At 33.5% G+C, this 14,913-nt stretch overlaps 1 protein-coding gene and 1 long non-coding RNA gene across 7 annotated transcripts; one reads left to right on the top strand and one right to left on the bottom strand.

The window, feature by feature from the left end:
* The first annotated feature begins 2,461 nt into the window (after nucleotides 1-2,461).
* Nucleotides 2,462-4,080, top strand: LOC106325131. 5 transcript variants are annotated; one of them, XR_001266813.1, is made up of 7 exons: nucleotides 2,462-2,643; nucleotides 2,724-2,794; nucleotides 3,086-3,303; nucleotides 3,383-3,526; nucleotides 3,620-3,734; nucleotides 3,805-3,989; nucleotides 4,063-4,080. It is a non-coding gene; the product is annotated as an uncharacterized LOC106325131 (long non-coding RNA). The 5 variants fall into 5 exon arrangements; XR_001266816.1 differs by having other exon boundaries at nucleotides 2,464-2,643; nucleotides 2,738-2,794; XR_001266814.1 differs by having other exon boundaries at nucleotides 2,464-2,643; nucleotides 3,186-3,303; nucleotides 3,383-3,502.
* Nucleotides 4,081-8,460: 4,380 nt separating this feature from the next.
* Nucleotides 8,461-11,787, bottom strand: LOC106327880 (calmodulin-binding protein 60 B). Of its 2 annotated transcripts, none has more exons than XM_013766178.1 (9): nucleotides 11,550-11,787; nucleotides 11,234-11,370; nucleotides 11,059-11,134; nucleotides 10,838-10,896; nucleotides 10,145-10,635; nucleotides 9,906-10,066; nucleotides 9,621-9,824; nucleotides 9,341-9,524; nucleotides 8,461-9,258 (listed from the first exon to the last, which is right to left on the bottom strand). In XM_013766178.1, exons 2-9 carry the CDS (start codon nucleotides 11,326-11,328, stop codon nucleotides 8,654-8,656), a joined length of 1,875 nt encoding a protein of 624 aa, XP_013621632.1. In that variant the 5' UTR covers nucleotides 11,329-11,370; nucleotides 11,550-11,787; the 3' UTR covers nucleotides 8,461-8,653. The 2 variants fall into 2 exon arrangements, with proteins under 2 accessions (XP_013621632.1, XP_013621631.1); XM_013766177.1 differs by having other exon boundaries at nucleotides 8,654-9,258; nucleotides 11,234-11,359; nucleotides 11,550-11,695.
* Between the last annotated feature and the right edge of the window lie 3,126 nt (nucleotides 11,788-14,913).

The following is a 14,913-nucleotide window of genomic DNA, read 5'->3' as shown; positions in this document are numbered from 1 at the left end:
TTTACAAATAAATATGAATTTTTGAATGTTAAATTTACAAATTAATAGAGTTTATGGGAGATACCACCATTGGCGCCTTGGAAGGGTGTATTTTCACCATAGTTGGGGCTGTAGCCACCGTGAGAGATTTTTGCCTCTACGGTGAGAGGGACTGCCTCCACGAAGCCCATTTTTGACCGCTTTGGAAGAAACATTTATTTTCTTCATCTTTTCTTTGTTTTTGTTGGAGTGACAGAACTCTATGTTACTTAAATAAACGTGAATTGGTTTAGCTGAAGAAAATGTAATCTTCTTCATTTTTCTAGAAGAAGTTATAAAAATTGGCTTGAACTTAGATTTTGAATGGGAAGCTAATAAACTCTCACTTTAATGATCCACCCAACTGAAATTTCCATTCACATATAAATCAATAACTAAAATTAGTATGACGGGTTACTGCCACCGTAGCCGCCTTGGTATGACGGGCTACCGCCACCGTAGCCGCTTTGGTATGGTGGGCTACTGCCACTACCATAGCCGCATTGAAAAGGGGAGTTTCCACCGCTGTAGCTTCCACCGTAGCTTCCATGGTGAGAGGGACTTGTGCCTCCATCACTGGCAATACAAGAGATGTCTGTGTTGGTACCTCACTAAGGCGTAAAGCTTCCGCCGAGAAAGTTCTGATGTGCCTCTCTATCATCTGGAGATGAAGACCATCACTGTGAACGTTGTGGCCGGGATTGTAACCTCTGTGAACGCATGTAGCTATGACTGTCGGGGTAACCATTGTCGGAATCAACACAAATATTTTAAAGTGTCTATGAAAGAAAGGAGACAATGAACTTTTGAAGAGATAAAATTGACATTGAGTAAAAATTGAGCAAATATAAAGAAAATTTATAAATTTGTTTTTTACTTATTCTGATTTTATTAATAAAATCTAATTAAAAGTTAATACAAAGAGGTAAGAAAAACTCATTATAATTCACTTAATTGTTTTTACAAATAATTGCGGATTATGGATAGTTAAATTTGCAAATTAATAGAGTTTGTGGGAGATACGAGCGTAATCGCTGTGATATGGCAGGTTTCCACTGTAACCGTCTTAATACGACGGGTTTCCACCGTAGCCGCCTTGAATGGGAGGATTTTGATATATTGTTTTAGATATATTATGCAATTATATTTGTACATTTTTTATTTATGCATGATTTTGATACATGTATTATTTATATATGTAAATTTTTTATTTATGCATGAATGATACATGTATTATTTATTTAATAAATTTTTGAGTACACTTAAATGGAAAAGGATTGTTGGAAATTTAAGTGACTCTATGGAACCATTTATGTGAACTATTGCAGTTGTTTAGATGATAAATGAAACATTGTAATTTTTGGTGATGAACCACTATAATCTTTGATGATAAACCACTGTAATCTTTGATGATGAACTATTGCAATACGTGGTGATGAACCATTGTAATTATTGGTGCTTGTGGCATTTGGTTACGTGGTGATGAACCATTGTAATTATTGGTGCTTGTGGCATTTGGTGATGATGTCATTACAATTTTTGGTGTTAGCCTTTATAACAATTAGCTAACCCTTGCAATATTTAACTGTCAACTTTTGCAACACTTAGTTTCCTATGAAAGAGTTGTAGGAAATGACAAATTACAACAACGTAAAGAAACTAAAAATTCACAACAATCACAAACATTATAGAAAAGAGAGAGATGCATTATTCTTAGATCATCAAAAATATATTTAGAAAAATACATATGAACATGGGAAGTTGCATTGGTTTCAATAGGTTGTTAAAATGTATAAGGAAGTATTTTTCATTCTAAAAATTCATAAATTATTAAGAAGTTTTTTAGATCATTTTCATATCTGTTTTTATATATCTTTGTAAGGAATCTTAAAAATTATCTAAAAATATTCTGGTAACTCTATTTGTTGGGTAATTTAAGTATATTTAAGTTTATATATTTACATAATTAAATACATTTAATAATAATATCTTTGAGGTCTCATACTATTTCTATTTGGTAGGTTATAGCTAAACTTTCAGTTAAGCACATAAACAATTTTTTTGTAGTATTGCATTTACTAATTATCAAGTGGTAATCAAAATAAAGAAGAAAGCAATGTATGTATATCTTCAAGAACGGTCTCTTACAAAAAAAAGATTGAAGCAGTTTCAAATTTCAATCATTATAGCAGAATATGCATGGAAAATAAGATTTCTCGTTTTCCCTATCTATATATATATTATTATAAAACAAAGTTCTCTCACTCCTCATGTCTTCACATCAGCGGCCAGCTAGATAAGTAGCTGCCTCTCATCGCGACACGTCAGCCGACGAAATACGTCGTTTCATTAATACGGGAATCTTGATGGGCTTTCAATTTGAGGCCTAAAGTCGCATGAAGACATAAAGTCTTGCCAGTATCAAACCACTGCGTTTTGTTTATCAGGGTTACAATGGCTTCAAATGAATCGGCTCTTAGACGCGTCGTTTAGGGTTCATACAAATCAGCCGTTTTCCGCATCAGAGAGATTGTGATTGTAGATCGTGATCAAGTCCTTTCGCCTTTCGTCATATGAAATGTGTGTTAAGCTTTGTAAAAAGCGGTGCTTCCACAATATAAATAGGTATGCTTGACTTCTCTTCGAACCATCTTCCAAACGTTTCTCATCGTATTTTTTTCTTTTTGCTATGGCTGACTCAATAGTATCTGAGGTCAAGAATCTGAAGCGAGGTGGTGAACTCATGCGGCTGAACCTGCTCATAGTGGATTTGAATGTAAGCCCAATATTACTTTATATATGATCGTCTGAGTTTATTATTGCAGCGGATTTCTTTTTTTTTTTTCTGGTTCTTATGTGTTGATTATGATTGATTTAAAAATTTCCGGTAAATTCCTTATGTTTCCTTGGTTCTTATACGAATGCTTCTGATATTCATATACATGATTGTTAGATTTTGGATTCTGGTAAATCTATTTGTGCTTATTGGTTTTCGATGTTCAAATCTGATATGTATTTAAAATATATTGATGGTCAAACGTGATTTTTTTTTTTTTTTTGGCAACAGGTCAAACGTGTTTTATATCTGTATGTTGGACGTTTTATTAGATATAGTAGTGTCCTCATATACTTAGCCTGAAGGTGAATGTATATGTGTATGTATATAGCTTGGTCGCCAGAGACACTGGTCTCACACCAGCAGCACCACTCCTGAGAGAGATTGCAAAAGTCGAGCCCGTAACCGTAGCTGAGCTCAATAGCTTTGTCACCACTGCCGTGTCTGAGGTAAACTTATTACTCTGATGTTTTCTTTTTTATTATGAATGGTGTTGTTTTGATTATGAATTTGGTGTATAACTAATAGGATATTGAGTTCATGTGCACCGGCACGGTTATCCGACCCGATTCAGAGAAAGGATGGTGTTACATTGCTGGCTCTAAATCTAGCAGGAAGCTCAAGCGCACTGAATCTGCCTTTACATGTGTGCGTTGCGAGAATTATCATGCTGTTGGTGTTTTATGATATATCATTATTCTACATACGATTATGTTTCTCTTTGTGAAATGACACTATTATACTGAGATATGCTTATTTTCACAGCTACCGAATGGAGCTTACAATCGCTGATGACACTGATGAAGGTATCTTTGTTTGTTTTGATGGTGTAATGACAAAGCTACATGGTCTCGAAGCACATGAAGCTGGCCAAATTTTGGTAAGTTTGTATGGTCTCATATTATATTAATTGTATGACATTTACTAAGAGAGATACTATATTTTTGTAGGCTGAAGACGGTGTTACCCTGAGGACTCTCGGATGCCTCTGTTTGTTACAGGCATGCAAGGGAAGACGCACACTTTCCATGTCAAGTTAACCACGTATGATTTCACAGCAAGACGTCAAAGCTTCACTGTCACCCGTAATATCAATGAATGTGAACATCTGCCGCTTCCCGATTTCGTCGATAATGTACGTCTAATGTCATTATGATGTTGCATTATTTGGCTATGTTTTGATTGTCCATATCATCTATCTGTATCAGGGAGGAGATGATAACAATGATCAGAAAATTCATGCAGAGGTCGAATCTAGGGGGGCAGTGGTGAAGCAGCTTTGATTGCTGCTACAGAGCCAATTGGTGCTATGCTTAACAAGATGGACGACCCAGCTTCGCAAGTTGTCAAGAAGATATATAATCAACATAATATGTATTTAAATAATGCTTATGCATGATCTCTCCCGTTTTACGTGTTCGAGAATCTATTTTCGGCTTTTTTCATTATTTGAATACTCTAAGTTTGAGTCAGACAACCTATCTATTTTCTTATTATAAAGGAGTACTGATTGTATTATAGATAATGCTTATGCATGAACTTCCCGTTTTAAGTATTCCTCTTTCTTATTTACTTTTGACTTTTTCCACTGTATGGATGCTCTGTGTTAGGCAGAAAATCTTTATATTTTCTCATTATATAGAGAAATCTTTTATCTTAATGATCGTATTCCAGACATGGGCCTAGATTCAATAATGGTTAATGCACATGATCACTAAAATATTAATAGAGCCTTAACTCTAATTATCTATAAATTTTATAAAAATAGTAATCAATCAATGATATCCTTATGGAAAAGAGTTTCCTAGCTACCCCAAGTTTACACTAATATGGTGGAAACCATCCGATATATGAAAATGGGTCAACAACTACATGAAGTTTAAGTTAATACATGTCACATGTACGAAGTAAATAATAATATGGTGGCTACATTACAATCGGGTTTAACTGATTTGAAGCTAAGTTAATGGGGGTCAATCCATAATTTACTAAATTACATAAAATTAATGATTTATTAAGTTTAATAAACTTAATTGATTTTATTAATAAACTTAGTAGTTTAATAAACTTTAACTTAATAAACTTAATAATTTAATAAAATTAATAAACTTTATAATTTATTAAACTTAATAAATTTATTAAACTTAATAAATTTAATAAATTATTTATTTTATTAATATATGATTAAGTTTATTAATAAATGATTAAGTTTATTAAGTTTAATAAATTTAGTAATTTTTATAAGTTTAATAAATTTATTAAGTTTATTAAGTAAGTTTAATAAATTATTAAGTTTATTAACAAAATCAATTAAGTTTAATAAATCATTAGTTTATTAAGTTTAATAAATTACGGATTGACCCCATTAACTTAGCTTAAAATTAACTAAACCCGATTGTGACGTTGCCACCATATTATTATTTACTTCGCACATGTGACATGTATTAACATAACTTCGTGTAGTTGTTGACACATTTTCGTACATTGGATCGTTTCCACCATATTAGCTTAAATTTCGTGTAGCTACAAACCTTTTTTCCTGTTCTTAATCAAGAAGATTACAATTTTTAGATACCATCCCATACTAAGTTATAAAAAAAATGATATAATATAAGCACCACAATAAACCTAAATATGTATTATGGTTTAAGAACAATTAGATATTATACTTTGTCTGACAAATGAAAAAAAACTACTATTTTGCCTTAATTTACAATTAATAATGCGGATACTAATTTAAAATATAACATTATATTTAAAAATATTAGACTCCATAAAATAAATGCTTTTCGTTACAATGTTACTTATTCATAAATACGCCTAACGCTTTTCAAAAATAAAACTCCCCTACATAATATCTATATGTTACAAAGATATAACATTACACCCTAAAACTCCATATGTCTTACAACATAAATACATCAAGATATAACATAAACGACTACACCTCCGTTCCAATCAACATGGAACCAGACCAAGACTATGCTCTTTTATTTGACTCCAAAACATATCCAGCATCTTCGGAAGCAAAGAGAGATCTCACCATCAATATAAATAGTTGGAATACAAATCGAAATGACATATCCATTCCGCTTGAATTCTCTACTACTCCTTTTCGATATCTTTCTTATACAACTATTGATGTCATGCAATACATGCTCACATACCATGACATGAGCATTTACTCTGCCGCAATAATTGCAGAACATCATCCTCATACGTGTACAAGACTTTTTCGTCACTCACTAATTATGAAGAGACCAGTGTACACATCATACTACATTTAACATATTTCAATCCCCATTCAATCCACAGAATGGACGTCGACATATCTACAACAAATCTCCATGCTGAGAAGAGAGCACTTTCAGCAACGGAAGTACATAAACTGTGCAATATATGCATGGACAAGGTTGTAAGAGGCGAGATTATAAATGCATTGCAATGTAACCATATCTATCATCACCGGTGCATTATTGACTGGATCCGAATGAATTTAAAATGCCCTACATGTCGAGACACAATATCTTTGAAAACGTGTTTCAAGCTCAACTAATACATTGTCGCATTTATACCATTTCCTTTTTTATTTCATATTTCTCATGTTTTCCCTATTAATAAAATTTCTTGGAATTCAAAAAACAACGACAACACTAAGAATTCATTCTTTATAGCTATATTATTAAAAAAAAATTTAAAAAAATAATTACATATTTATACAAAATATCTTTGCAAACAATCCTGCGCTGTCACTCATCAATTAGAAACATCATTCATACGTATAATAGCATAATTTATAAACAATTATAACCAATAAACTACCACATCAAACTAAAAAAAAACAAATAGTCTTCGAAAAATAATATCACCTCAATGATATTATGCAATGGCTATGAGCAGTCAGAAACCAATCATAATTTTATGGAAAAATTGAAACATAATCTATAACAATTTTGACACATATCTCCTCTAAATAAAACCATCGTTTTCTATTATTTTATAACACTTAAAAGAAAAAAATCATTACGAGATTACAACAACAACAACACTAAGATAACATAATCATATTAAATACACAACTTAACAAAATTAGAATGATTATTACAAATTTATTAAAAAAAATATTTTCACAAATATATTTATGATCATATCAAATTATGCTTTTGAATACTACACAATTTTAATATATCTGATCATATTCCGAAAAAGAAATATGTTATGATATACTACGTTGGTTTCTTCTGTTATATGTATTATATGTATTAAGAAAAAACCAAATAGTGTTATCCTTCTATTACCTAATAATTGTTATTAAGAATACAATGCAACTATTAAAATCAATATTTACATTATTAATTTGTTTATATGGAATATATTTTACTGTAAACTATTTTCGTACGTTTTTGTGATCATTTGTATTTTGTTAAAAAAATTTAATCAAAAGTCATAAAATTTTCAATGGAAAATAAACAGTTTTTGAGTAGTAAAATATAAGCACGGATAAACACAAATCAATAATTTACATTATAGTATAAGCACAAATAAATAAATAATATATGTATATATATATATAGTATAGTTTTAACCCAACAAAGCATTTGACTGATTGTGACTGATATATCAAGTTTAATAATATAAATTTACTCTAGCTATTTAAATTATTTTCGATTTATAATCCCGCCCGTAGGACGGGTCGGCCCTAGCATTATTAATAATAGAGTTATTAAAATATCTAAGAGTATATCTTTTCACCTTCAAGATTACATAAGCTTTTATGAATTTATTTTTATTTATATTTACTATATCAACCAATTTTAACAAAATAAGTTTAATGAAAAATATGATTAACACTGCAGTATCAACACAACTTTATCTTTTGAAATATAACTATTAATAATAGAAATTCATAAAAACTGTCTAAAATTTTATTTTTAATCTTAAAATTTGTCTGTTTTAACAGGTTGTCAAAATATTTAATGATTTGTTTTTCATAATAATATGTTTTTCGATCTAAAAATTGCATAGATTTTTAAGAAATTTTCAAAATGCCTAAGAAGCAAAAATGTATATTTTCATCGTATAGCCTGCATATGTTCATAAAGAGTTGTCTTTTCCTTCATTTTTTATATATATTTTAAAAGAATCTTCTAAATTTTCTAAAATTATTTGAATAATTCACTTTGTTAAGTAATTTAATTATTTTATAATATTATATATTTTTTAAAAGTTAAATATATGATTTTCAATTAGAGCCAGATGCTGTCAACAAATAAAAATAAACAAAACATGAGAGCCAGAGGAAAATCTCACTTCCCACAAGACTCTCTCCAGCTGATTCACACTCCTATCACTGAAATCGATCAAGCATACAACACCACCAGACCAGACAGAGTGTCAAAGCAATCAAACGACACCAGAGCGACCACTCCCTTACGGTAAGGCTAAAAAGAAACTTGAATTAACAAAATTTCAAGATATACACCACACTGATCAAGGACAGTAAGACACCATCGAACACTAGAGCTATTCCCCTAGAACAGAGGTTTTATTATTGGTTTTTATGTATGTCAGCATAAACTTCGAATTTTAATTTTTATTGTTGCAAAAGCCATAAAACTCTTAGGTATCCCAAGACTGCAAAATCAGTTCTTAAAAATGCTAACGTCTATATAAGTCAATCAAGCATAATACAAGTCTCCTACTTCATAAAACAGACATCCACTGAATCTAACTGTACGCTTCATTGAAACATGGTTTCATTGGTGAACAATTTTATGTTGCCATCGTGAGGGCACAGTACTATTCTTCATCATCATCATCCAGCTCTACGATCTGTGCTCGCCTCTCAGCGGCTTTCCTCCTGATGAAGAAACCCCATCTCATTGCTGCTTTTATCTTAAGCCACCCAACGACAGATCTGCCTGATTGACCACGGTCTTCATCATCATAACCTTGCATAGGCGTGTTTAGAAACGATGGGAAAGAAGCATATCCATCTTCTGGAAAATGTGCTGGAGAGCCATTGCCTGCTCCTCCTCCCCCCATGCTGAATAAGCGGAGGAACTTTTGCATGTCTTCGTTCTCCAGCATTTCATGGCTTCTGAGTCTGATCTCTTCCTCTGAGAAGAAATCTTCTGCTCCTCCTCCTCCTCTCTCGCCGTGGTTTGACCAGTCTTCAAATGGATTGAGATTTGCCTGGTTGATGTTTTGGTAATGGCTCGTGGATGACTGTGGAGGACCAATAGCAAGCAGACCGTTCATGTTTTGATTGTATGTGGAGCTTTGAGCCTGTGGATGTACACTTCCCATGAGCTGATCCGAAGCAACCTCAAAGTGTGCTCTTGTGTTGGAGTCTAGAAGCTGGGGATGCGGAGGATAACTTGTCACCATAGTTTGATCATACCCTGCAGCATTTGAGAGAATTTAACAAAATGTAACTTGTACTTACTACAAATTTTTTCAAGGGAGTGATAGCAACTCACAAACCTCCAATAGTAAAATCTAAAGATTGATTAGCCCCTGCCATCTGCATAGGATGGTCAAAGGCAGCAGTTGAGTAATTTTCAGGAGGATTCTGAGGCTGCTTCATGTCTATGAGAGACTTTCCATCATACTCTATGACTAAGTTCCAGTTGTCATATGCTTTCTTCACCAGCCCATCAACATATACCTTCAGAAAATATAAGTGAAAGACTTTTAAAACAATGCAGTTCAAACACATCTTAGTAACATTAAACCTAATATAGAAGATAGTGTGCAGCAAAACCTTTTGGCTTTCAGAAAGTGAATCAGCAGAGAAGTACTGATCCCCAGAAATGAGACCACTTAGCTCATAGATATTATTGAACACAACTCCAACATTCCTTGAATCCTCCGCATAGTAGATATAAAGCTTACTGCTCAAGACACACGTCTTGGCGTGCTCCGCCAGTGTATCCCACATCTTGTTTGACATTCCACTTCCAAGAATCTAAACAAACAAGAGAAAGAGATCAAATTAGCCATGGCCTCCTCATGACAAGCAAAAATTTGACATCAAACAAGCACTTACAGAACGTAATCCTCCAGAATCTCTGACCATTATTCTCAAAAAGTCCTCTACGGTGACTATCCCTGCAGCATTAAGCTTCTTATGGAACGCTCCATCCTTACCAATCTTCTCCAGTCTCCACACTTCATCGTTCAGAGCAGGTGGATAATGCTTCTTGTACACTGCACATAAAACAGAACATGCGTCAAACTAAAAAAAGAAGTAACTAAACAACCACATTGTACACTGTGCACACATACATTCTCCCCTGTGATCTTTAACGGTAAAAGCTTCCGTCTTCGCCTCACGTATCCGCACGCCATCAGAAGCAACGCGTAAACCGAGTCTGAACTTCCTACTCCGGATCCAACTCGAGTTATCCGTGAAAGCAATCTCCCCCAAAGTGCCAACCCCTTCCTTGAGAGTAACGTACAAGTCTCCAGTCAGCAACGGTCTCTTTCCTTGACGCTCTTTCACCACATGGCTTTCGAACTCTTCCTGAGTCCAGTCTTCATCGTCTTCAGCGTTGAAGTCACCATCAAGCGCAACAACTTCAAGCTTTGCTGAAGCTTCTGGACCGTGTAACACTGCGCGGCGAGTGTTTGCATCGATGAGGACGACGTGGATCGCAGAGCCTTGCTCTCCTTCTACTCTTCCTCCTGTGAATAACGGGAGAGATAGCCTGGACCTGAACTGGAGCCGTAGGTTTCTACCATTTGGACCTTCTATTCGCTTTGGAGAAGAACCAGAACTGCAAAGTAATAGTAAAATGTTATCTAACATTGAAAGAGCAAGCATCAGGGCCGGTTCTGGGCAAAGCCGAATGAAACATTTGCGCTAGAAAAAAATATTTATTAAATATTTTACTAAATCGCCTAAGCCCCAGAGGGCAGGCATTGAGCATGTCACAGTATATAGAGCCATTATGATACAAAGAGAAATTTTGATTTTACCTTCCACTAAGCCTAGCGGGGCCTAGTTTTGCCAAAGCACGTTCAACTTCCTCGCTGACCTGCTCAACATTTAACAATCTCTAATTAAAAAAAGCCTTTAACAAATGATAGCTAATTTCCAAGTTAAAAAAGCTTATAACATGGAAATTGAAGTTCTAATAGAGAGTTAAGCATAGTGCAGGCAAGTAAAAGCAGAGAAGAGGAGAGAGGGAGAATCTTACAACTCGGCGGAGAATAGGTTCTAAAGAGGAGCAAAGCTTCTGCAAACTGTTTACTTTCAGAGCCTCTACAATCACACTGACACAAGCGTATATAAATAAAATACACAAAGTTAGAAAAACTTTTCAGTATATAATCAAACTAGTTCAAATTACGGTAAAGGGAGGTGAAAATAACCTAGCAAGAGCAGGACGTTTTCGGTCAGGTTGATCACAATCACCATTACCATCAAAACTTCTCTTGGCTCTGTTCATGTTATTACCTCTATCCATTCTACTTAGACATTACTCTCAACTCCTAGATCTGCAAAATCACTATAAAAATAAAATCAAAACCAGACAAAAATAACCTCGAGGATAACTCATTTCCACTTAACAAACGGAACCAAGTAACTAATTTCACGTCTGAGAACAGAGAAGACTTCCCTGTAGACTCTAACTCACTCTTTTGGTGATCAAACTAAGGATAAAAGAGACAAGTGACAAGAAAGTACCTGTGAGACTATATCACGCCGAGTTAGAAAACCGCCGGCGTCGAATGATTTGTAGCGAAAGGAAATGTATTGTTGTTTGAGACTTTTGAGACAGTCTCCTCTTCTTAGTCTTCTCTCGATGATTTTCGGATTATTTTTTGGAAATTATAATCGGTCTCTAGTGGGATTTAATCTGGTGCGTTAAGGTCTACTAGAACGCAATGATTGTCGTTTCTCCCCACTGGCATTAATAATGGTCGTTACTCCACTATTCACCACTTTGTCCTATTTAAGGTTACATTTTTCTTTGTCCAAATAAAAAAGTTACGGCTCCTAGTGGCGTGAAGGCTGTCGACACTTTTGCTGTAACTGGAATGCCTTTTTAATGGAATCACGTGGAATCAGTCATTAATTCACGTGTTTCAAAAAAAAAAAAGTCATTAATTCACGTTTCAAAAATAAATTTACATGTTAAGTGGAAAAAGCAATTTTTTTGATTTCGCACATTCCCGTAGCCTGTGGGATGAATGAAAAAAAAAAAGAATCACTTAAAAAATCATTGATGATAAAAAATAGAGAAGTGAATAGAATGAAATAATTTGAATATAAGTAAAAAATACATTCATCATTCTTTTAATTCCTGAAATTATTGCTATTTCATTCCATTTTATTATTCTTATTCCAATTTCATTTATTCCACACATTCCTAGATTAAGTTTATGTAACCATACAGTCCCAAAGTTAATTTAAAAACCAAACAAGCTTTTAGTTCCTTTTTCCTCTAAAACTTCTACATCTACAGTTTTCAACTGCTTGATTGTCACATTTTTATCTTTCAAATAACGATTTGTTCTAAAGCCACAGTCTTCAACTGCTTGATTGTCACATTTTAGTTCCTTTTTTGTATTTTTAATATTTTTTTGCATATTTTCTTCTTCCTTTAACAAAAAAAAATTAAACAACTAAAATAAAATAAAATATTTAACACAATTAAAGCAAATTCAATAAAAAGTATATAATAAAATCTAAATTATTTTAAATTGGATTTTTTTTTACAACAATACATTCACAGACTCAACTTGACTCTGTAAACCAAACTGGCAACTCCGATCCATGTGAACGACGAAAGACGGTTGTTTCCTAGCACTGCGTGCTAAGCTATCCGCCCTTTTATTCTTCGTCCGAGGTACATGAACGATCTCTGAGTTGTAGAAACTCCTTTGTAGGACTTTAATATCTTTCAGATAACTTTCAAATGCTGGCCATTCTTCTGGTTCCGAAACCATCTTCACCAATTGAGAACAATCCGTTGCAAACGTAATCTGAAACTGTCTTAAATTCCTCATACTTTCCATTGCCCAAATCAGCGCCTCTATCTCTGAATATAGTGGTGAAAGACATGCCCTTACATTTTGTGCCCCTAATAAGCCATCGAAACCCGTTAAGGTACTATACCAACTCTGTCCTGAAAATATATCCTTATCTTTCCATGACCCGTCTATAAAGCACCAGCGTCCTGAAGTTACCAATGGGGTTCTGGTCTGAACCTGAACTTCCGGTTTTTGGTTCTTTTTATCTGTGCCTCAGCCCAAATTGTAGATTCCAGTTCCGCCAATCGTAGTGTTTCCCTTGGGTCGATATCCAGATTACTGAACACTTTATTATTTCTACATTTCCAGATATACCATAAGATTCAAGCAAATTGATGATCATCCATTTATGGGTTAACTCGCCAGAAAATATGGTCTATATTACCAAAAACAGATCTTGTAGGAAATAAATTGGGACTCGATGGGATTTTAGATAAAGCTCATACCTGACGTGCTGGGGGACATTCAAAAAACACATGGTTTATTGATTCTTCCGGCTCCCCGCATCGAGCACAACATATATCCCCATGTATGCCTCTCGCCTTTAGATTTTTCAAAACCGCTATACACCCTGAAAGGATTTGCCATAGAAAATATTTTATCTTGGTCGGACACCGTACTTTCCAACAGAAGGCTTTAAGTTCATCCACTGTGGGCCCATAAAATTCTGGTGGTTTTTCTCTGTCAGGATAAACCCGTTCCACTTGATATCCTGATTTTACCGAATATTTCCCATTGTTAGTAAAATGCCATCCATTTCTATCTTCCATGAGATTTCTGCTTAATGGAATACTCTCAATGATATTTGCATCATGAGGATCCACCACAGCCCTAATTGCCTGGAGGTTCCAAGTTCGGGATTCCGATTTAATGAGAGAATCCACTGTGAGGTCCGAGTAACTATTTTGAAATTTTTTGTTTGCTGGTCTCGGGCGAGTGGCTGAGATCCAAGGATCATTCCATACCGAAATAGATGAACTTGTTCCCACCCTTTTAATTAGTCCTTTACATACCAGAGATCTAGCAGATATAATACTCCACCAGCCATATGACGGGGAATAAGAACGGATCGGTTCAAGAGGTGAAGCATTCCTGTAATACCGTCCTTTAAAAACTCTAGAGAAGAGAGTGTGTGACTTGTTTATTAGCCTCCACATTTGCTTGCCAAGCATCGCTATATTAAAATCCATGAGATTCTTAAATCCTAAACCACCATTGTCTTTAGGGACACGCAATTTATCACAAGATTTCCAATGCATGCCTTTTGTGCTCCCTCCTGGACTCCACAAAAACTGAGCTACTACACTAGTTAACTTCTTCACTGTCGCTTTAAATTGGATTTTGTTGTAAGGAAAAATTGTTAATATATTATTATTAATTACTTATTTTGCTTAATAAAAATTTTCATTATGACATTTCTACATAAATTAAGAAATAAATTTATTTATTTATATATTTATTTATTATATTTTTACCAATAGTTTTAATATAAATAAAAGTATTTATAAGATAAGCATATATTTAATAACTAATATTAAAATTTAAAAATGATATTTTGTTTGTAATAAAATGTTAAAATAATAGTCAATTATTTCTAAGTATATTTTAATAAAATGAATCAAAACTTACATTTGTAGCATTTATAATATTAGTTAAAAGTATATTTTCAATATATTATCATATATCTATATATATTAGAATTTAGCATAAACATGTTTTATATAAAGTAATTTTCACACCTTTTGTAGTTTTTAATACCAATCAGACTTTCAAAGTTATTTTAGATGATAGCCAGAGTTTTCACACTTTGAAGGCTTTTATTGTTATGGCTTTTAAATTAATTTTGACGGTTAAACTGATGTGGCTTTAGAATTTTTTTTAAAAATAAGAAAATAGTGGCTTTAAGAAAAACAAACCATTGGAAGAGTAAATTCAGTTATTTTGGTTTTGAGAATTTGAAGGAATAATTTGGTTTAGATTTAAATCAAAGTCTCAACAGTCACTAAAATAATAAG

The sequence above is a fragment of the Brassica oleracea genome, chromosome C2 (assembly GCF_000695525.1).
Source record: "Brassica oleracea var. oleracea cultivar TO1000 chromosome C2, BOL, whole genome shotgun sequence".
NCBI classification, from domain to species: Eukaryota; Viridiplantae; Streptophyta; class Magnoliopsida; order Brassicales; family Brassicaceae; genus Brassica; species Brassica oleracea.
This window is presented reverse-complemented; position numbering and strand designations above follow the sequence as displayed.